Source organism: Leptopilina boulardi, unplaced genomic scaffold (assembly GCF_019393585.1).
Source record: "Leptopilina boulardi isolate dan_hultmark-lab unplaced genomic scaffold, ZJU_Lbou_2.1 LbouV2_31, whole genome shotgun sequence".
Classification (NCBI taxonomy): Eukaryota; Metazoa; Arthropoda; class Insecta; order Hymenoptera; family Figitidae; genus Leptopilina; species Leptopilina boulardi.
In genome coordinates, this window is record NW_026137874.1 from 1,642,355 (window position 1) to 1,665,292 (window position 22,938).

Sequence of the window (22,938 nt, forward strand, 5' to 3'; positions counted from 1 at the left end):
TATCTTTAGTAATAGCACTAAAAATTATTAGGAAATCACTAACAAATCTGTAATAGAATCAGTAATGGAATCATTAACAAATCACTAGCAAAATCATTAACAAATCAATAACAGAATAGTAAGAGAATCAGTAATAGAATCATTAACAAATCAGTAACGGAATCATTATCAAACCAGTAATAGACTGCTTAATAAGTCCCTATTATTAGAATTGCGCCACTGTTCTAAAAAATTACCAATCAGTTCTAGAATCACAGTTCAATCAGAAAATTTTTACATATTGAAATTAAATTCTCACTGACAAAAGTCTCGAATCAGAATATATCAGTGAAATTTTTCCTACTTAAAAATAAAAAGATGTACAAAACCCCGCAACCAATAAAAAAATTACTCAATTAAATCTATTGTACGACAAACCCCTTTAGAAAATCATCCCTCAATAAAAATCACCCCTACTCAATTAAAAAGAAAAAATCGTCTCAGATTGATAAATGGAACGCGCATATGATTCTGAACGCGAATGAAAAAGCAGTATTAAACTCTCAAATAGGTGTAATAGATGTGGGAGGTATATAAAAGGTGTTTTCAAAGAGAGAGAAGAGAGAGTGAGTGAGAGAGAGAAAAAAGGTGGCGGAGCGATAAAAGAGTATGAGAAGGGGGGGCAGAACACATAAGGGAGGTGGATGATCAGAATCGAGACTAGATAGCATTATATAGGATAGCATCGGTGAAAGAGAAGATGATCCCCACCACGTGTGGGCGGAGCGTACAGGTAGCGTGCACACGTGAAACACCAATGTGCCATGTGTGCAACCCTGTGTTAGTGGTTTCGAAGAAAAAAACCGTGCAGGTAAGGGAACAGACCACTCGTCTAACCTGGGTCAGTCAGGGTCCTGCTCTTCGTTGGGACACATTCATGTTCCTTTCATCAGTGAGAGAGAACCGGTCCCAAAAATACGACGAGAGTCCTTTTTCTGTTTTTCACTTTACAACAATTTTTTTGTTTCTATCTTTTTTTTTTTTGCAAAATTTTACTGGATATAAGTGTCCCTGATAAAGGGTTTTTTTTTTTTTTTTTAAATCGGTGAAAAGTAATTTTGTCATCTATATTTAAGAGGACAATGTGTTGTTTCGAGTAAAAGGGAAGAAGGAAATAAATAAAGGACACACGTGTGTAAGTGACGAACTTTGTGAGTTTGGTTATCAAGTTGTTCAAAAGTTCAAGTTTAGTGGTTTACTATATAAACACACTGTCTTTGTGGATTTGTATCCTGGAATGATCCAGAGGAAGAGATTTTAGATCGCAAAACGAGTGTTGAACATATGCGAAACGTGATGTGTGGTGAGTTTTTTCCGCATTTGGCAAATAAATTTTTATTTGATTTTGAAAGGATTTTGAAAATTTATGAATTGTATATTAGGTGTAAAAATTATTACCATTTACTCTCTAAATCTGAATCAGTGAAAATTTTACTGATTCAGATTTAGAGTGTAGAACAAGAGGGTTTTTAGCAGATTTTAACTGTTGATTAGCAGATTTAAAATTGGATACAGAATATCTGATTTTGGTTTTCAATTTTTGATGCCAATTTTGGTATTAGCAAACAAATGCTACTGATCATCAATAAAGATTTGTGCCGAAAGCTTTTGAAATTGGATTCAAAATCAGAATTTATGATTAGAGATTTTGTGATAACAAATTCTGTAGACTTTTCTGCTTTTGGATCATCTTTCAGATTTTCGGACAAAATTTTGTTAAAACGAATTCTACTATAGATAAAAATTTTTGATAAAATTACAGATTCAAAAACAGAATTTATGATTCAAGATTTTGTAAAGACAATAAATTCTGTGGATTTTTATGCTTTTGGTTGTTGGATCATGTTTCAAATTTTGGGTACAAATTTTCATGATACACAGTAGCATATTTTTCTTTTTTTTAATGATTGACTGAAATTTCACTAAACGAAAAAAATATTTATTCTTAAATTCCAAATTCAAATTTAATAAGACTATATATATTCTAAATTTTGAGAATATTTTCGGAAATATCTTAAAATATATTTTTATTTTAAGAATAAAATTGCATTGAAATATTCTAAACATATATATAGGTCAAGAATAATAATCTAATCTAGGCCTTGCGATTTTTATAAACTTTTAAATAATATAGTAAATATTTATAAATAGACACAAAAACAACAATAATAGTTATCAAGTATAAAAATAATACATGAAATTTAAATTCCTTTTTTAAAAATTTTATATTCATTATATTCATCAAATGTGCACAAAAATGTGTCGAATCATGTTAAATATTATATTATAAAACAAAAATCTATAAAAGATAAAAAAAAATTATAATTTCCGCATCATATATTATGCATCAAGGATTTGATTCATGAAAAGATCATTTAAATCAACAGATGTCATCATATTAATTATGATCGAGAATATATATGTATCAATATACAATTTTCGGTTTTAAAAATTGTTCCTTTTTTCATGCTTGAGTAAATATAATTCATAATTAATTATTATTCACATCTATTCCCTATAATTGTTTTGTATTATGAATTATTTTTCTTAATAATCTGTACTAGTAAAAAAATCCATTATTTAAAAAAAATTAATATAAAATATAGAAATAATATTATCAACATTAATGATTAATAATTTTCGACATAACAAATAGATGTGTTTTTTTTAAATATGTTTGTCTAAAACAAATGTGGATATTATTATTTTCTTTTTTTGAGAGATAAATGCATTTCTATAAATAGGTTTTTATATAAAGTTCGAGACCATCTGTTAGCACAAAAGAAATTTATATTTTAATATAGAAATAAATTATACATTTTTCTGAAATGATGATATCTGTTAAATTTAATAGATCGTTTCTCATTTATAAAAATAGTAACATATGTTATTAAAATATTATATACTGTTAATTGAAGAGAAAAACACTTAAAGTACTTTTACTATTATTTTTTTCTTTTCAAAATATAGTATATAAAAATCATTTTTGAAGAATATTATTATTTTAAAAATATATTATATTATTATTATAAAAATATAAAAGCAGATTATACATTAAAATCTTTATTAGCACGTGGAATATATTTTTTATGATAATAAATCTTATTTACTATTAAATGAGTAGTTATTTTTATCTCAAAATATTGGTATTCGAAATATGCAAATTAACAAAAGACTATGTATAACATTATAAGTTAATGTGGAGCAAACTTATTCAATTCCAAATGTCTATATATATTGACATAAATTTCCATAACCACAATGTTAGCCTTCAATATATTTCCATTCGTGAAATAAGAGAATTTCGCTATTCACAAAACTATATGAAGGTAAAAATTTTCTATGGTGGAAATAATACAATTTTATTACTAAATATTTAATTGATAAAATTATTTTAAACATCCGCGGTTTATCTGTAATAGAAATCTGATATATTTAAATTGAGAATTATGAAATTTACCATTTTTTCACCTGTGACACAAAAATGCTTATCTTTATTTTTTTAAATTGAAGGTATTAAATAGACTATATATATTAGAACAGATTTCTTTTGTACTAATAATACTTCGAAATCAAAAATATTGAATAAGAAAAGTTATCTAATAAATATTAAATCAGAAATATAAAATTTTTATTATTTATTATTTAATTATTATTATAATTAATAATAACCGTTATTAATATTTTTTATTGTTATTAATAAAAATGAAACAAACAATAAATAATTATTGTTAATTAATTTTGTCAATATTGTTAATAATTATAAATACTATTAACAATTGTGAATTCTGTTAACAATTAGTTAATAATTTTTTATATTGTTAATATTGTTAACAATTGTAAATACTATTAATAATTGAAAAAATTGTGTTAACAATATTTGTTAAAATTAATAAAAATAGTTAACGTTGTTAATAGTGTTAAAAATTATTAACAATATTGTTGTGTAGGCAAATCTTATTTTTGAATATATAACAGCATAAATGTACAATAATTTTTTTTACAGTAATTTAATGCTCGAGCACCGTTAAAAGCTTTAATTGTCTAATTAGTCGATTGCTATATAGATAGGCGCAACGTATTTATCCATATGCATTATATATATACAAATAGAAAGAGTTTAACGGAAATGCAAATATATATTTTTTGGAGAAAAAAATAGTCCAAAAAAAGATAAACAAAATTTTGTTATTGCATAAAAAAAGAATTCATTGAATTAAAGAAATATACTATAGAAATGATTATAAATTTTTTTTGGTTCTTTTATATATTATATTTGAACAACCACACTCGATCAAAGTTTGATAATATATTCAATAGAATTTTGTTAAGCAAACTTTAATTAGAGTATAAAAATTTTATTCATAAATCATTATCTATTCGTTATTCGTGATAATAGATCAATTTAGATTCACTTTTTTTAGTTATATAATTGCTAGTATATAATTAACAAATTTTTATTAAATAAAATATTTTTTCAGATTTTTTTTTGCAAAATTTTGAACATTATTTTAACATTGAAATGAAAAAAAAAAAATTCGACACTTATCAGAAAGATTATATTTTTTTCGTAAAAAGATAACCTTCAAAAAAAGAATTTTTTATATATATATGTATATAAAATATTGGATTTTCAATTGTTTTAACAAGTGCAAAAAAACAAATCTATCTTATTAACATTGTTTTCTCAACCAAAGCGATGACAAAAATTTCATTTGTCACTTGTTTAAACTGAAGGAAATCAAAATATAAGATAATATGTTTTATTAGTTGAATTTATATACACGATTAAATTTCTTGATCAAGGACAAAAAGCAATCATTTCCGTAAAATTTAAATTTAGATTTCATTTATATTATTACAATAAAAAAAAAGAAAAAACAATATATATACATACTTATTAAATTAAAAAATAATAAATTTTTTTATATCGATTAAAGTGTAAAAATTTTCCTTTCTTTAAATTAAAATTTTTTAATAACAATATTTCACCAGTGAATATATAAATAAAATTGTTTTAGTTTTATTATTATTTTGTTTCTAAAAAAAAAAAAATTAAAAAAATCTTTAATTTTGTAAAAAAAAATTGAAAATTTTCTTTTATTAATTTAATATAAAAATTATTAATTTTATATGAAAGAAATATTTGATAAAAATAAAAGAAAGCAATTAAATTGTAAAATCATTAATACAGAAAAAAGAAATGATAAAAATCAGAAAAGCGATTGCTTCCGGATTTTTTGGGAAAGTGAAATCGTCGTCACCGTGTCAATATATATTTATTAACGATATTGCTATTATTATTTTCATTTTCATTATCATTAAAGCTTTGTCATTAACGTGAAATCGTCACGACACATATAGGTATTATAATATAAAGCACACTGGGGACAATCACGTCCCTCCAACATCAGATAATAATAATTTCTAACGATGCACGCACTTTGATATATATATATATATATATATATATATATATGCTTCACGTACTTTTCGATTTACTTTTTTTTTAGTTCCTGTATTTTTGTACATCAACGAATATTGACGATTATTTTTCTGATAAAAAAAAACAATGTCCCTTTTTATTTCAATTTAATGATGTTCTCATCCCTAAAAGTAATTTCTTTCAACTGTAATATATATTAAATGTAATTTACGTTCAGTATATTTTACATTGGAAATTTATTTATTAAAAATTTATTAAAAATTTATTTAAACAATTCAAAAATTGTTTAATTACAAAAGTTTGCAAATTGTTTAATGAAACAATTTTTTTTAAAAAAAATGCAATAAAAAAATTGTTAAAATTATAAAAATTGAAATAAATAAATAATTTTTGAATATAAGTGATAATTTTTTTTGGATATGAATTTTAAAGAAGCAATTTTTTTTATTGCCCCCCTTATTAATTGCAGAGACAGTGTCGAGATCGTGGTACATAAAACCGGAATTGCACTGCAATCCAGTAGGTGTTCCAGCGGGAGCTTTATCGCCTCCAGCGACACTCTCGCCACCCAACAGTCCCAGTGTATTACCACCATCACCCTGGAGTCCTGGTGGAATTGGTAGCAGTAGTTCAAGCAGTACAATTTCAAATCCATCAACACTGAGTCAACCAGCTCAGGATCGACTCAGCGCCTTTACCATTGTCTCTGGCTATAATCCGGAAATACAACGATTTCCCAATTTACCCGTTTCCTCGCATGCAGCCTCACGAGGTATGTTCAAAAAAAAAAAAGAAAAAAATATTCTCAAATAAAAGAGGATTTTTAAAAATAAATTTTTTTTTATAATTTTTTTTATAACAGTGTTGCCTGATACTTCGTATTTTAATATATTCCTAAAGAGATAACAGTTTTCAAATAATTTGTATTTGTTTTCTATTTTCAACGATTCGTTTCATTATAGATTATAATAAATTATTTTTCCAATGGAAAAATTTTTTTTCTTTTTTTTATATTGTAAATTTTTTTTGTTTATTTATATTTTATATTGTATTTTCCTTCTTTTGTTTATTTATTATTATTGCTGTTTTTTATTTTTCAATAAAATAAATATTGGCAATAATAATAAATAAAAAATTAGTTAAATAACAGTGTCTTTTTTTTTGAGAAATAACTTATTGAATTAAAGTTATTTTCATAGAAATATAATTGTATGTAGGGAAATTATTATTTTGTATATTGGGAGTGGGGACAATTTATAAGCAGTGCATGAAGCAAAATGTGTAATTTGTATAGCCCCTTAATCCGTGCGTAATATAGCATTCTGTTTTTTTCAATGACTTGATTCTTATGTTACAGAAATGCGTTGCGGTTTAATGTATGGGGGATATGCGGCTGCGAGTACTGCATGGTGGGCCCACCATGCTGCTGTAGGCCTTCTGTTACCTCATTCCCTCATTCCTCCAAGAATCCCCTCTCAACAGACGAACATCACCAGTTCACCGGTTCATCCTGAACCTCCGAGTCCTGCAAGGGCCACATCGCCCCGTCGATGTACACCGGAGAAGGCGAAATTCGGTAAATATTCATTCTTTTCCATTAAAAAATAAAAAAAAATTATATTCCTTTTTTTGAAAACACTGTAACCTCGATAACTGAGATTTTGAAGCGTTTCTGTTCTATTTCGATTTATCGTTGTTTCTTTAGAAATTATACAAATTGAATTGTATTATTTTTCCTCTAATGAATTTTTTTACGAAGGAAATACACTGTAACCTCGATAACTGAGATTTTGAAGCGTTTCTGTTCTATTTTTATTTATTGATGTTTCCTTAGAAATTATCCAAGTTGAATTCTATTATTTTTCCTCTAATGAATTTTTTTACGAAGGAAATACACTGTAACCTCGATAACTGAGATTTTGAAGCGTTTCTGTTCTATTTCGATTTATCCAAGTTGCACTGTACCATTTTTCGCTCCATCGAATTATTCACGAAGTAAATATACACTGGAACCTCAATAAATGAGATTTTAAAATATTTTCCCTCCCTTACTATAAATATTGAAGTTGGATTGTATTATTTTGTTACAAAGGAAATACACTGTAACCTCGATAACTGAGATTTTGAAGCATTTCTGTTCTATTTCGATTTATCGATGTTTCCTTAGAAATTATCCAAGTTGAATTGTATTATTTTTCTTCTAATGAATTTTTTTACGAAGGAAATACACTGTAACCTCAATAACTGAGATTTTGAAGCATTTCTGTTCTATTTCGATTTATCGATGTTTCCTTAGAAATTATCCAAGTTGAATTGTATTATTTTTCCTCCAATGAATTTTTTTTTACTAAGCAAATACACTGTAACCTCGATAAATAGGATATTGAAGCGTATCTCTTCCATTTCGATTTATCCAAGTTGCACTGTATCATTTTTCCCTCCGTCGAATTATTCACGAAGTAAATATACACTGGAACCTCAATAAATGAGATTTTAAAATATTTCCCCTCCCTTACTATAAATATCGAGGTTGGATTGTATTATTTTGTTACAAAGGAAATACACTGTAACCTCGATAAATGAAATTTTGAAGCTTGAAGAATGAAAATTTTTGAACTTAACAAAGTTTTTTCTTCCTGCAAAAGAATTTTAGATTTTTTGTTTAAAATAATATAGTAAAAAAGAATAAATCTCTTTTCAAAAACAGATTTGAATTTTGTCTTCTTCCCCTTAATTATGGTTCATTTCCGTCCAATTTTTTTTCCTATGGATTATAAACGATTTGTGTGTCATTCGATGCTAGGAAAGGCATATTTTTTTTTTGTTTCTTCCTGTTCGGATTTTTTCCCCTGATTTTATTTAACAGAAATTTTCTCTTCCTTGATTTTCTTCTTTTTTTTTTTTGTTTCGAATATATATGAGGGCAGGTACACTTTATTTACTTTCCTTTGCCCTCTCACTTACGAGGGGCCCTTATACACATTTCTCGCTTCTTTTCTCCTTCTGGCACGCTCGCATGTCGCCCACCTGTCGGCAAAAAGGATCGAGAAGCCACCGTATAAATTCACTTCAGGACAATGCCTTCTCTTCTCATCCGTCTATTTCTAAAAATTCACTTTTAGAATACTAATCCGCTTTTCTTTTTTACATTGTGTTAAATATTTGACTTCTTATTTTAATACGAAAATTAAATTTGCATTTAAATTCAGTCAAATATTAAATAATTAAAATTATTTTTTATTAATTTAATTAGTTAATACAATTAGTATTAATTAATGAAATTAGTAATTAAAATTAATTTTAATATTACTAATTAATTAAAATTTAAAAAAAAATATTTTTCTAAAGGAATCTTTGAAATTTTAATTACAGATGAAGAAGTGCCGTTAAATCTGAGCACGAAACCTAGCGATGTTTCTTCAACGAATAGTCGGAAGAGCGAAATCTGGTCTCCTGGCTCAGTTTGCGAAAGGGAAGCAAGAGAGACGAGGGTACCATCTGATCGACATTCCCCTTCGGCAACAACGCCGGTAATAACTAGACAAATTCACCACTCCCCCCTCACACCACCCTCGTCATCCGAGAGAACCTTTCAGGTAAGTTTCCAAAACTTTTTTTTCTTTTTTTCTTTACTAAACTTCATTCATTTTTCATCATTAACTTCCTCCCTTCAAAAATCCTTGTCTTGTCTCATGGGAAAATTTAAGAAACAGAAAAAAAACCGCATTTCTCTTTATTCTTTTTGGGGAATTATTATTATTATTATTATTTTTACAAAATTTTTGAAACAAAATTTTCAAGCCTCAAAAATTTGAAAAAATATTTATTAAAATGTGAAAAAAATTTTAAACAATTTTATATTTTTATGATAAAAAAAAGACAAAGAAAAAAAAAATCTTTTTTCTTTTTTAAACTTGTTTTTTCAATTTTCTGTCACAAATCATGAAACATTGAAAAAATATAATCTTGATTCACATGACAGTAAATGTTTTTGCGAAGTACGCGCACTTGAGAAAAAAGAAATCAAAAGCCAGAAGTAGGTCCCATGAGTCTCGTATATAGAATCCCCCCCCCCCCTCCTCCATATTGTGGTGGAAAATAGAGAAGACTTTAACAGTAAAAGATTAAAGATAAACTCGCGATAGTTGGACTTATTTCGTGGAAGGTAAAATAAATATCTGTCTTAGAAATCTCACTTTGCCTTCTATATTGATTCCATAAAAATGAATCTTCTATATTCGGACATTGACCAAATAGGAGTGTCAGTTGAAGAAATTAATTCTTCAATTACCTAAACTGTTTTTTCTAATATTGAAAGAAAAATAAAACTTATTTTTCGTAATGAAGAAAAAACATTTTTTAAAAAAAAATCAGTTTAAACATTTTTTTTATTCCCATATTTTATTCTACTGGTATAATTTTAAAAATGATTTTTTTTTTCTATAAAAATATAGTCATTATTTACAAAAAAAAAAAGAAGGAGGCTAAAAAAATACTGCTTTTAAATCTGAGAATCAATTGGAAATAATTTCTTATTTTTATTAGAGGAAAATTGTAAAGGAGTTTTTGACGCGTAGGAAAAAAAAAAAGTGTTATCATATATTTGTAAGCCCCCGTGAATTACCCTGGCATAGTTGTTTTATGACAAATATATGTGGAGCTTCCACTGGAGATCGTAAAAATGCTTCGATTTTCCATGAACTCTTGCAGTTAAACTCGACTTCAATTTCAAAACTGTGAGCGTTGACAATATTAGAAAAATATATTAATATTGAAGGACTCGAGGTTTATGACTAATCGATAAAATCGTATATTTTTTTTCTTTTAAACTCAAATTAATTATTAATCGAAATTTTTTTTGAAAAATCATTTAAGAATAAAGAAAATGAAGAAAAAAATTTGAAAAGTTTTAGAAAAAAACAAGGCAAAAAATTTCCACAAAATTTTATACATTATACAAAGATTTAAATCTTCATATGTATCTTTATATATATATAAATGTGACGTCATAATTGATATGCATTGCATTTGAGCAAACACAACAGTTTTTCGAATGTAAATTAATGACTTTCCTGCATCAGAATAAAATGAACATAAAATTTGTCATCTTTTTCTTTATATTAATCTTTGATAGTTTATAGAAACAAAGAAAAAACATACGAATAAATAAATTTTCATTTGTGAAAACTAGTTTGAAAAAAAAGTGTAGTAACTAATTTCGTAATTATTTAATTTAGAAATAAAATAAAATTATTTAATTTATAAATAAAATCAAATTATTTTATTTTTTTAAATAAAATTAAATAATGTATTAATAAAAGAAAAAAACGATTGAATTTTCAGGAAATTATTATATATTCGCAAATCTGAAAATTAGTCATTAACAACCAACGAGAGAGTCATCAATATTATTATATATTCTTTGTCTTGTAAAACTCAACCGGAAGTTGATGCTTTTATACTTTCGAAAAAAAGTGTTACTTTCCTCACCCTTTATCTTTTCACACAATTGCCTTATTATTTTCTTGAGATTCATTCCTTTTTCTCGCATTCGGTATATTATACTACGCTTTTCTTTTTAAATGCACATTTTCACACGAAAGGATATAATAATATTCAATTTGTTCGTGGGATCATCAAAAAAATATAATTTCAATAAATGGGAGAGAAAATTTACTCGCGATTATTGTCAATAAAAATACGAATTTTTTTTCTCCATTTACATTGTCTTTTTTTCTTTCTTATTGATATTATTATTATAATAATATATAATATAATATTGTTATACAATTTCAAGTATAAACTTTTTTTTCACTTATTTTCAAGAAAAGAAATAATTATTAAAATGGTTCATTTCGATAAAAGATAAAAAAAAAAAATAAGTATATTAATAAATCGATTGAAAGTAGTGGAATGATTCATAAAATGTTTTGTATCGATAATTTCATAGAAATATAGAGAAGGACATGGAATATATGATTCTGTGAACACGTATGGTTCATTGTCCAATAAAGCAGAATGGATGCGGTATTGTCAAGGCATGGCGCCTCTAACAATATATATAATACGTCGAGAAAACGGTGCTGCGTAAATACAGCCGCGTTCGGCATTATTAAACTCGATAATAAATTTCATTAAATGAATTTTTTTTAAAAAAAGACATATATATGGAGAAAAAAAATTTCATTTAAACAATGAATTATTTTTTCGATATTCCATTTAAAAATATATAAATTTTTTTTTTATGTTTCAGTGCAAGCAGTGCGGAAAGGCTTTCAAGAGATCTAGTACATTAAGCACACATTTATTAATTCATTCGGATACGAGACCCTACCCTTGCGACTATTGTGGCAAAAGATTTCATCAAAAATCCGACATGAAAAAGCACACATACATTCACACTGGTAAGATTTCATTATTATTATTATTATTATTATTATTATTTAGTAGAACCTCTATAACTAAGTGGTACCCGACTAAGTGGTACTAAAGTAAGTGGTAGCATTCTTACTGGTACCAAACCAAGTGGTACCATTCTTACTGGTACCTAATTAAGTGGTACCATTCTGACTGGTACCTAATTAAGTGGTACCAAACTAAGTGGTACCTAACTAAGTGGTACCTAACTAAGTGGTTCCTAACTAAGTGGTGCCTAACTAAGTGGTGCCTAACTAAGTGGTACCTAACTAAGTGGTACCTAACTAAGTGGTACCTAACTAAGTGGTACCTAACTAAGTGGTTCCTAACTGAGTGGTACCTAAGTAAGTGGTTCCTAACTGAGTGGTACCTAAGTAAGTGGTTCCAAACTAAGTGGTACCTAACTAAGTGGTACCTAACTAAGTGGTTCCAAACTAAGTGGTTCCTAACTAAGTGGTTCTAAACTAAGTGGTTCTAAACTAAGTGGTTCCAAACTAAGTGGTACCTAGTTAAGTGGTTCCAAACTAAGTGGTACCTAATTAAAAGATTCCAAACTAAATGGTTCCATACTAAGTGGTACCTAACTAAGTGGTTACAAACTAAGTGGTTCCAAACTAAGTGGTACCTAATTAAAAGATTCCATACTAAGTGGTTCCATATTAAGTGGTACCTAACTAAGTGGTTACAAACTAAGTGGTACCAAACTAAGTGGTACCTAATTAAAAGATTCCAAACTAAGTGGTACCTAACCAAGGTGTACCATTCTGACTGGTACCAAACTGAGTGGTACCAAACTAAGTGGTATCAAACTAAGTGGTACCTAATTAAAAGATTCCAAAGTAAGTGGTACCTAACCAAGTGGTACCATTCTGACTGGTACCAAAGTAAGTGGTACCCAATAAAGTGTTACCAAACTGAGTGGTACCTAACTAAATGGTAAAATTCCGACTGGTACTGCAGTTTTCTATGTGGTACCTTAGTTCGAGTAAAAGTTACCAATTCAGTAAAAATTCGAAACAAAAATTTTTTTTCCATTGCATATATATGCAATTAATGAAAAATAATTTTTTTTTTCTTACATAATCATAAACCTGACCGTGTGGGTAAAGATAAAATATTCTTTTTTTAAAGTGTGGGTAAAGTGTTTTTAGATTATAATCAGGAAATACACTTTTGTCTTCATTTGAGTAAAAAATATGAGCGAAATAAAAATTCACTTATACACTATATTTTGGGGCCAAAAAGTTTGTTATGCGCTCACACTTCATATACATAGATGCGCGCACATGTATATATATATATATATATATTTATCGCTCGTTTGGAAAGTATTAAAGGGCACCGGTAAAAATTACAGGTTACTTTTTCCGGTCGCGCGCAATAACGATCCAATGTTTCTTGCATATATATATATATGTATATACACATATTCAAGAGTAAGCTTCACTAACTTTAAAAGTGTTTTTAAATTATTCACAAAGACGCGCCTCGTTAATGTTACAGCTCACTTAAGTCAGTCATTAAATTTTCTCAAAATTTTACAAAAAAAAAAAAAAAAAAAAAAAAAAAAGTTGTAACATATATTCTCGAACATAAACAAGAGAGATAAAAAGATGTTGTAAAAATCGCGTTGCTGTAATTTTAACACCTGCCGAAACTATATATATAGATATATAAAAACCTGTCGCAGGTTGTATTTTTTTTCTATATAGACAAATTCAGTATTGGAGATTCTGAAATATTTACAACCCTAATTGAACTTTTATTCTAAACTTTTGTCAAGAGCAATTATTTATTTCAACGTAATCCACGATTGTTTCATTGTTCAATTGAAAACTTAATAACAGTCACACAAAAAAAAAAAAAACACGGGGCTCTAAAAAAAAGTTTTCGAAGAAACTTTTTTCTATCGATTTCACCGCGATTGTCAAATAAATATATATATGAGAAGCAAATTACATTTAGTTATAATCAAAATATTTTGTTTGAATAAAATTTATGATAATTTTGAATTAAAAAATTGAATTTGATTTATTTTCTAATAATTGTAGTTTGCGTATAGTTATTAATACAATGTCATACGGATAATTATAACATCATTTAAAAATCTGTGATAAATTTATAAATATGTATTTTTGAATATGAAAGAATGATTTGAAATTAGAACTATACAGGATGTGAACTACATATATATATATAAAGTTGATATATGTGTGTAAAGTAACATTAATGTGATATATGAAACCCTATTTTACTATATGGCAGAGATCCGCCTTCTTTACATGAAGAAAGAGGGCTGCAGAATTCAAGGGGTTTGGACTTATATGAAAACCTTATGCGGTAAATCCACCCCAACATGACAATCAGACAAAATACATGCGTCGATTTCTCAATAATGCACGATATTAAGGGGTCACACTGTCAATTTGTAAAGTTCTACCATTGTATCAGCCGACAACTATATGGCTTTAAAGTGTTTCACTGTTTTCAAATTATCGATTATGAATTTAATATACAATCAAATTGTACAATTTTCTAATTCGGTTTTGAAAAATTCTGTATCAGGAAGAGAGAAAGAGTTTATTTTAAAAAAATTATTATTATTATTTTTCTATTTACACTTAGAGAAAAGTTTTTGTTTAAACCAAATAAATCATTTTTTTTTTGACCCTATATCAATTAATTCTTTGAATCAAAGAAATTTTCTATAAAACTAAGAAGTTATTTTGTTTCAAAGACAATTTTATTTCGAATGAAAGAAAAGTCAAAGAAATTGGTTTCTTTAAATCAAAGAAATCTTTTCTCTAGGTGTACAAAAAATATATTTGATTCAAATAATTACTTGACTGTTATACTTATTTGAACCAAATAATTTTTATTTGAATTAAATTTTTATATTTGAATCAAATAAATTTTATTTGAAACATTAATTTCTCTATTTGAAACAAATACAATTGACTAAAATAATATTTATTTAATAAAAATAAATAAACTGAAAAAAATTGATTCAAATAATCGGTTTGAATTGAACTTGACTATTATCAAATAAATATTTACTTGAAGCAAATAATTTTTAAATAAACTGTATTTGAACCAATTCAAGTAAATATTTCCAAATAACCAATTATTTGAGTCAAATAAATTTATTTTTTAATTTTTTGAAAATCTTGAAAGTTTCCACTGTCGGTTTTTTCCTTCTTTTTTTTGCGCAAGCAAAGAATTTATTTAAAAAAAATATATATAAGTCTTATGTTTATCAGAAAAAAAAAAATAACAGTCAAGTTATCGCGGACCCCAGGACAGTAAAGCAGAAAATGCTTTGGTTACGATAAATTGAACCGGTTCGATGCGACGGACACCGAGTCATTATTACGACATTGAAATAAACAAGAAAGACAATAATTGCTCTAGCCTAGAAACAATATAATTGCCTAGCGCATCGTTGACTATATATATACATAGAATCAGCTATAGTTTTTTTTTTTTTTTTTTTTGCATTTAGGGATAAATCGTCTTATCTTTGAAAGTAAAAAGAAATGGAGTGTGATTATGCCGCAACAAGTCGCGCGATATTGAGAGACAAAATACACCTGATAACAGTGATATCGAAGCATGAAAATGTTGTCAATTGCCTACGTGCCTTTTTCAAGGTTAAACTAGAAGCTGCATATAATTACCGTAAAAACATAATTTTTTTTTTTTCATTTTGTTTACATTCAAATATGAACTGATAAATTTTATATCATTTTTTTTTTCCTCTGACTTATATAAGTTATGTGTGCGACAATAGTTTCAGTTAAATTATATTCAGCTAATTTATTAAATAAATTGATAAAAAAAAAAATTTAATAGAATTACAATAAGAAAAAATTTGTAATTCTATTCAATTATAATAATTTTTTTTTTTTAATTTTAGATAATTTTTTACGTTTTATTTAATTTAATTATTATTTTTTTTGCCAATTTATAATTTTCACTGAAAATTAAAAGGCATTAAAATAAGCTATTATTTTAATCCAATTTTGCTTATTTTAATCCATTTTGGTATTGAAATAAGCAAAATTGGATTAAAATAATAAGCGTTGCAGCTTATTTTAATGTCTTTTAATTTTCTCTGTTTCTATAATTTATAATTGTTTCAATTATTTTGTTTCTAATTTCTTTTCTCTATAAAAAATATTTTTTTTTGGGGAAATTATTAAGTAATGATAATTGTAATAATTAAAAAGAAAAGTTTTGTGTCTTCTTTTTTTTTTGTATTTTATATTTTTTTCTTCGTTAATTTGAACCCCTTTTTTGAATTTAATTAGCAGGGGACATGCACCCCAAAAACGTCAGTTTGTGTCAGTCACGTGCCACACACGCGCTTTTTTTTCTCGCCGGAAGCTCACTTAGCACACGGTAAACAGCCCATTTCCCATCGTGCCTTCCTTCCGGTCATTCCTGGACACGCTTGGCCTGTGTTTGGGCAACACGAGAGCCTATATATATATACATTTTTTTTCCATAATATACTTTCTAAAGGCGACGCGCCGTATCGCGATTAAGGTGCGAAAGGGTTGTTGCCAAGATTATAGACCAAGGTAAAAGAATCAGTTAGAGCTGTCCGACTATATATATATATAACTGATATGTTTTACACTTATTATGATGCATTTTAATTAAAGCCACGTGCCTTTCCATATATTGTATATATTTACTTTTTTATAAAAGAAGAAAAAATTTTCTTTTAGTTTAAATTACATTCACTAAATTTTATAATTCACTAATTTAAATTAGTGCAAATTTCTACTAAATTTTAGTCATTTTCAACCAAAAATTTCAGTTTAAAAAAATATTAAATATAAATTATTTATTTTTTAATTTTTTTTTTAAATAATGTACCTTATTTTATATTTTCATATAATAATTTTTTTTCACTTTTTTATATTATATTTCTTTATTATCCCTTGGGGAGACAACAATAGTGAAGCTATTTCTTATGCAGAAACCTACTTATCATCGGGAGTTTTTCCTATATTCGAAACTATATGGCCCCTCATCTATCTTTTGAATGATTTACCGGCGAAAAAGAAAAAGTAGAAAAAAAAGAAGAAAAAGAAAAAAAGAGCGTGCACAAAAATGCACACTGAAAGAGTTATAATGCACTCTTCGTCATTTCTAATGAACGGTCACTGAACCTATCCGCAACTATAAATAATGGAAAACACACTAGACGCGAGTCTTGCAAATTGATTTCCTTACCCCTTTTTCTTCTCTCTATTCGCCGCCCAACTTTTGTTTCAATATTATATATATATACCTATATGTGTGTGCGTTCAATAGGAAAAAAAAAGGGTTGCACAATATATTCCAAGTTCGGAGAATTTTATTCAAAACTTCCCTTCAACAACTAATATCTTAATATATTGTGTTGTGCATTTTCTTTTCTTTCCTCATTTCTTCACTATATATAATATTAGCTGAGCGCGAGTTAGTTGAAAACAATAGTCATCAGGACTTTAGAAACACACACTTAACAAATAAAGATCACTTAGCATAGTTTCACTTTACTTGTTAGTTAAAAACTACTTAACAAGAAATACATATAAAATGTAGATCAAAGAAATTTTTATACCCTATATATATCATTATTTTTTATAGGAATTTTTTTTTTTTGCGTTTCAAAAATCAGAAAAATTTATTTTTATCATAAAAAATATTTATACGATAAAGCAAATGTTAACAATTAAAAAAAAAGGAGAGAAAAAAATTCTTTCGAAGTTCTACAAAAAAGATAACAAAAAAGCAGTTAAATTTCAACATCGATTTTATGATTTTTTTTCTACATATATATCTACATTAATAATCAAATATGTTATTTCAGGTGTTGTCGTTCTCAAGTTCAATGTTAAATATGTGGCAATCTAATAAAAAAAAAAAAAAAATTGATTTCAATATAAATTCTTTTAACAATTTTTTGGAAAATGTATTGGAATTATTTCAATTATTTTCATTCTTTAAAAAAATGAAATTTTTCGAATTTTATAAATTATTTTTTTTATTATTATTCTATAATTATTATAATTTTTATTAATTTTTTATTATATTTTTTTGTATTTTTTATTATATTTTTTATAATAATTTAAAAATATAAAAAGAAAAAGGTAAATTTAGTGTTGAAATGAATTTAAATAAATAATTAAGACTTAATAGTGATTCGTTGATTTGTTCTCATTAGGAAAACTCGGAAAGTGTATACGCGATATTATTTCTATATAGAAGGGTTCATTAAGCATGTTCTACATAATTAAAAAAAAAACTGAAAATCGCTTCTTGTAAGTCTATCATTAAAATGAGAGTCTTTAAGTGAACCTTTTGGTAAATATTTAAGTCATCGGCAAAAGGGTTCGTTAATGAGTTGTGTATATATATATATATATGAATCGATATTTTCTTCGGTCGCTGACATTCTAAACAAACATTGCTTTAACCCCCCCCCCTCCCCCTTTTTTGCCTGTCACTCTAATTATTGGCTTAACTTTAAACATTAATGTGTTCATTAATAATTATATTATTTCACAACCACGCGATTGTATAGACAATAATAACTTATTTATTTATTTATTAATATATATATATATTAATATATAAATTAATATTTAATTAATAATTTAAATTTTAATTTATTAATATATATATTAATATTTCATTAACAAATTTTTAAAAATGATTGAAATTTTTCGTAGAAAATTGTTGTAAAATTTACTATAAAATTCACTGTCAAATTTACTGCAAAATTTACTTGCAAAATTGAAAAATTATAAATAAATTAACTGTAAACCTTTACTGTCAATTTATTTCAAAAATTTATTGTTTTAAATTTTGTTACAAAATTGTAATAGAAAAAAAAAAATTTGTGACCCATTTAGTTTATAATAATAATAATAATAATAATAATAATAATAATCTAATAATTTTTCGCATTTAAAATTATTTAATCTATCTTTCCTTAAAATCAACACATTCAATGTTTAATCAGCTATACAAAAGCACATACAGTTGTCTTGAATTTTAAATAAATAAAAAAAATTAACACATTAATTTTTAAATAAATATAATTTTTTTTTAATTTGTAATATACTAAATTTTTATTATAAATAACTGGAAAATTTTTAAAACAATTTTATTAATTTAATTAAAAATTGACCATTGAAGAAACTAGTAAAAATATATCAATTATAAAATAATAATTATTATAAATAACAATATAAATAATTATTATATTATTTATTAAAAAAAATATTTTATAGAACAAATTTTAATGAAATTTTTTTTTTTTAAGACAATTTGTATTACAATAATTGATAAGGTTTGTTCAACATTAGGAATTGCTTTTTCAATATAAGGGGGCTGTGTTATCACAGATTGTCATTATGGTAATTGATCTTGAATAAATGACAAGTGGAATAATCATAATTTGTCACGTGATATTATTTTAAATATATTGAAAACGTTTTTTTTTTATCTGACACCTGCATCCGTGAAATTGTGAAAATATATTCTAAATTATTCATATAAATATTGTATATATATATATATGAGTCGCTTTCCGTTTCATTTTTTCTTCTTCTTTTATTTATTTATATAATTAAAAAAAAAAAAAGAAAAATTTCTTTTTTTCTTGTATCATTTTCTCTCATTATAAATAATGAAAAAAAAAATAAATGTGTATAAATTTATGGATTTACTCATAATCGTTTTTTTCTTTTTTTTTTATGAAGAGCGATCCATATGATTTATTAGTTGATTCAGGTGCTGCTTTTGCTAACCTTGACGGACAATTTTCATATCCATAATTTGTATTGTGATAAATCGACTTAATTTCATTTTGCCATTGTTATGACATTTATTACTTGTTGATATTTTTCACTGACAATAATTGCAATTTTCTATAATTAGTTTTTAGCAAATTGTCGTTCGCCCCACTTTTATTATTTTTTTTTTTTCAAATGCGAAATTACATTTTTTATTATTATTAAATTTTTGTTAATAATTATTTATTTAATTATTTTTAATATTATTACTGTGAAATATTTTAGTAAAATTTATATTATCGTATTTTTTTATATATAATAAATATAAATTTTCAAAAAAAAATTATAAAATTATTTTTTTCTATTTTTCAGGTGAAAAACCACACAAGTGCGTTGTATGCGGAAAGGCATTTTCCCAGAGTAGCAATTTGATAACTCATATGAGAAAACATACGGGATATAAACCTTTCCAATGTGGTCTTTGTGACAAGGCTTTCCAAAGAAAAGTTGACCTAAGAAGACATCGCGAGGGACAACATCCAGCAGCACCTGCTCTTGATTATCGATCTCTTCAGGTACCACCCAACATTAGACAATCACCCCTACCATCACATATTATCACTTGATTTTCATACGAGTGTTGAAAAATGTTCAAATATTTTCAAAAAAATAATATATAAATATATATATATATATCTCAATGTGTATAATATTTGCAGAGTCAAAAAAAAAACGCTTTCGAAAAAAACAAATTACCTAGGTCACAGTAAATGAATATTTTTCGACTTACAAATTCAATGGCGAGTTCGACGAAATCCAGCAGATCTGAAAAAAAAGAATTTTTTAAAGAAAATTTTCAAAAATTAATTTTATTAAAATAAATATCAAAAATAATTTGTAAAAAAAGATGATTTACTTATAATAAACGTAAATGGATAAATTTTAATTATACATTCGCAATTGACCAGGAAATTAAAAATAAAAATCCCATTTGTTAAAACACTCGTTTATGAGTCACAAGGCAATAATTATTCTTTCTTTTAATTTTTTTTTTTTTTTTTTTAAACTTTCTCGATTTTAAAGTAACAATTAATTTATGCTAATTATTAAAGAGTGGCGAGAGCGCACGCGGCGAATCAAAATTTAATTTTTTAATATATATGAGTGCAATAATTTCTGATGGATCATATTTTTATATCAAAATGCATTCGATGATTGATCACCTGCAACTCCGTCATAATCAAGATTGCATCGATGATTCAAAAATGAGATTTCATCTTCACGCTACTCGTCAAATCTTTTATTCATTGATTATAGAATCCAAATAAATAAATGGGAGTTAAATTCAATTTCTATAAAAAAAAATAGCATTTAAAAAAAAATGGCAACATAAACCAAATATTTTTTTTCAATTAGCTGTTAAGGGGGGAACACCAGTTGTAACTCAAAAAATAATGCTTTTTTCAAGAATATTTTCCAAAAGAACAATGAATCTTTTTAAAGAATACTATTTATTAGTTAAAAGTACATGTAAAAAGCTGTAATTTAAAAGAAAAAAAAAATTTTTTTAACAAAAACTTTTGGAGATATGAGCCATTGAAGTGGCGTCTTAAGAAAAAAGGCGAATTGCGGTGACCAGCATTCTGCAAGTATACTTCGTCTGAAATACAAAAATGAAATTGATTTACATTTATTATAAGATTATCTAGTTCGTGATCGAAGGATTTAAAAAAAAAAAAAAATTTGACAAAATGGCGACCTGTCAAAGTCAAAAGTATGATTTTCGTTAAAAAAATACGGTCGATTTTCAGCTATATAAAAAAAAGTTTTGATTAAAAAAAAAAATCCTTCGATCACGAACTAGACTTATATGTGTAAATGAAGCACACTAAATTTTAAATAAATCGGTTTAATGGTATTCGAGTAATCGTGGTCACCGACTTGGAAAATGTCATTTTGAGAAAAACGCATTAAAAGTTTCAACTTACTTTTTTTTGTTCAGAAGAAATTTTGTTTCTAAGTTACAAAGAGTCATCGATTCCTGGACCATATAATAACTCTTCCGCAGTGGTTGCCGTTTCTAAATCATAGGAAAAGGCCATCTGTCGTTAGGGTCAGGTATGGCTGGCCACCTTGTATGAAGCCACGGGACGCGCCGCTGCAGTGTTCTGTATATCTCATTTATTTTTCACCGGATCAACTTTGAAATTTACAGACACATTTCTAAATATGTATACTTTAAGAAAATGCACCAAAAAAAAAATCGATATTTCGAAAGTTACAACTGGTGTTCCCCCCTTAAACTAACTATTTGGTTGAATCAACAAAATATTTAAAATTTGTTTAAATTACCCAAACATTTGGCTGAATTAATCAAATATTTTGTAGATGTGAGAAAAAAATTCAAAAAAAATTTTAAGATCTGTTGGATTCTAAAAGTAGGTAAAGTGAGAAAGAATAGAAAAAAAATATGAATTGGAGAAATGAAAAATGTCCGTAAACAAAAATGATCCGTCGGAGAATCTTAAACCGTCCAATATGCAAATATATATAAATATTTATATATATTTACAAATAGATACCAGTTACACGTGCGTGAAAAAAAATTAATAAAAATCACAGTAACTATTATTAATTATCTAAATTATTAAAATTGTAAAATTTATAAAAATTTTTGGTAATTATTCTTTTTTTATCCGTGTAAATTCAGAAAATTTTTCAACATTTTTTTTTTCCTAAATAATTAAAATACATTTCATACATGTAAATAAATATTGTTTAAACAATTTTTACATAAAAATCGAAGGAAAAAAAAAAAATTTATAATCAACATTTTTTTTTTTTCATGCACGTGTCACCAAATAGATATACGATTATAATTATAGACTAGAGTGCCTTTCGGTGTCAACACACATATACCTGAACTAATGTATTTAATACAATTTGTTATTATATTTATACTAGACGTATACAAAAAAAAAAAATGCAAGAGAGCAAATTTTACTCTATTCAAGATTTTACTTAGAAAAAAAAAATTATTTTTAATAATTAAAAAATAAAAGGAAAAAAAAATTCAAAATGATTAAATTTTTTTATGACAATGTTTTTTTTCCATTAATAGATTTTTGTATTATTTGTTTTTGAAAAATCTAAATTACTGAATGAGTCACTAATGAAAAATAAGTTTGTTTTCTATAATAACACAAATTGCACTTCATTTGTTTAACATAAATTGAAATG

At 25.8% G+C, this 22,938-nt stretch overlaps 2 protein-coding genes across 3 annotated transcripts in view; one reads left to right on the plus strand and one right to left on the minus strand.

The window, feature by feature from the left end:
- Window positions 1–22,938, minus strand: part of LOC127283298 (SUN domain-containing ossification factor) — a 172,688-nt gene that overhangs the window by 78,877 nt on the left and 70,873 nt on the right. For both annotated transcript variants that reach the window (XR_007843331.1, XR_007843332.1), the window contains exon 9: window positions 20,489–20,523. The gene's annotated coding sequence lies outside the window, so the exon portion shown is untranslated. The remainder of the gene's footprint in view (window positions 1–20,488; window positions 20,524–22,938) is intronic.
- Window positions 784–22,936, plus strand: LOC127283308 (zinc finger protein 34-like). The gene is made up of 7 exons (XM_051308082.1): window positions 784–1,342; window positions 5,955–6,257; window positions 6,843–7,061; window positions 8,858–9,081; window positions 11,739–11,889; window positions 20,071–20,273; window positions 20,418–22,936. The coding sequence occupies exons 1-7, from the start codon at window positions 1,324–1,326 to the stop codon at window positions 20,466–20,468; spliced, it is 1,170 nt and encodes a 389-aa protein (XP_051164039.1). The 5' UTR covers window positions 784–1,323; the 3' UTR covers window positions 20,469–22,936.

Excerpts from the sequence above, each read along its gene's own strand:
- LOC127283308 (XM_051308082.1), top strand. Across the intron at positions 6,258-6,842 it reads CTCGCATGCAGCCTCACGAG|AAATGCGTTGCGGTTTAATG; the intron begins GTATGTTCAAAA and ends CTTATGTTACAG. Across the intron at positions 7,062-8,857 it reads ACCGGAGAAGGCGAAATTCG|ATGAAGAAGTGCCGTTAAAT; the intron begins GTAAATATTCAT and ends TTTTAATTACAG.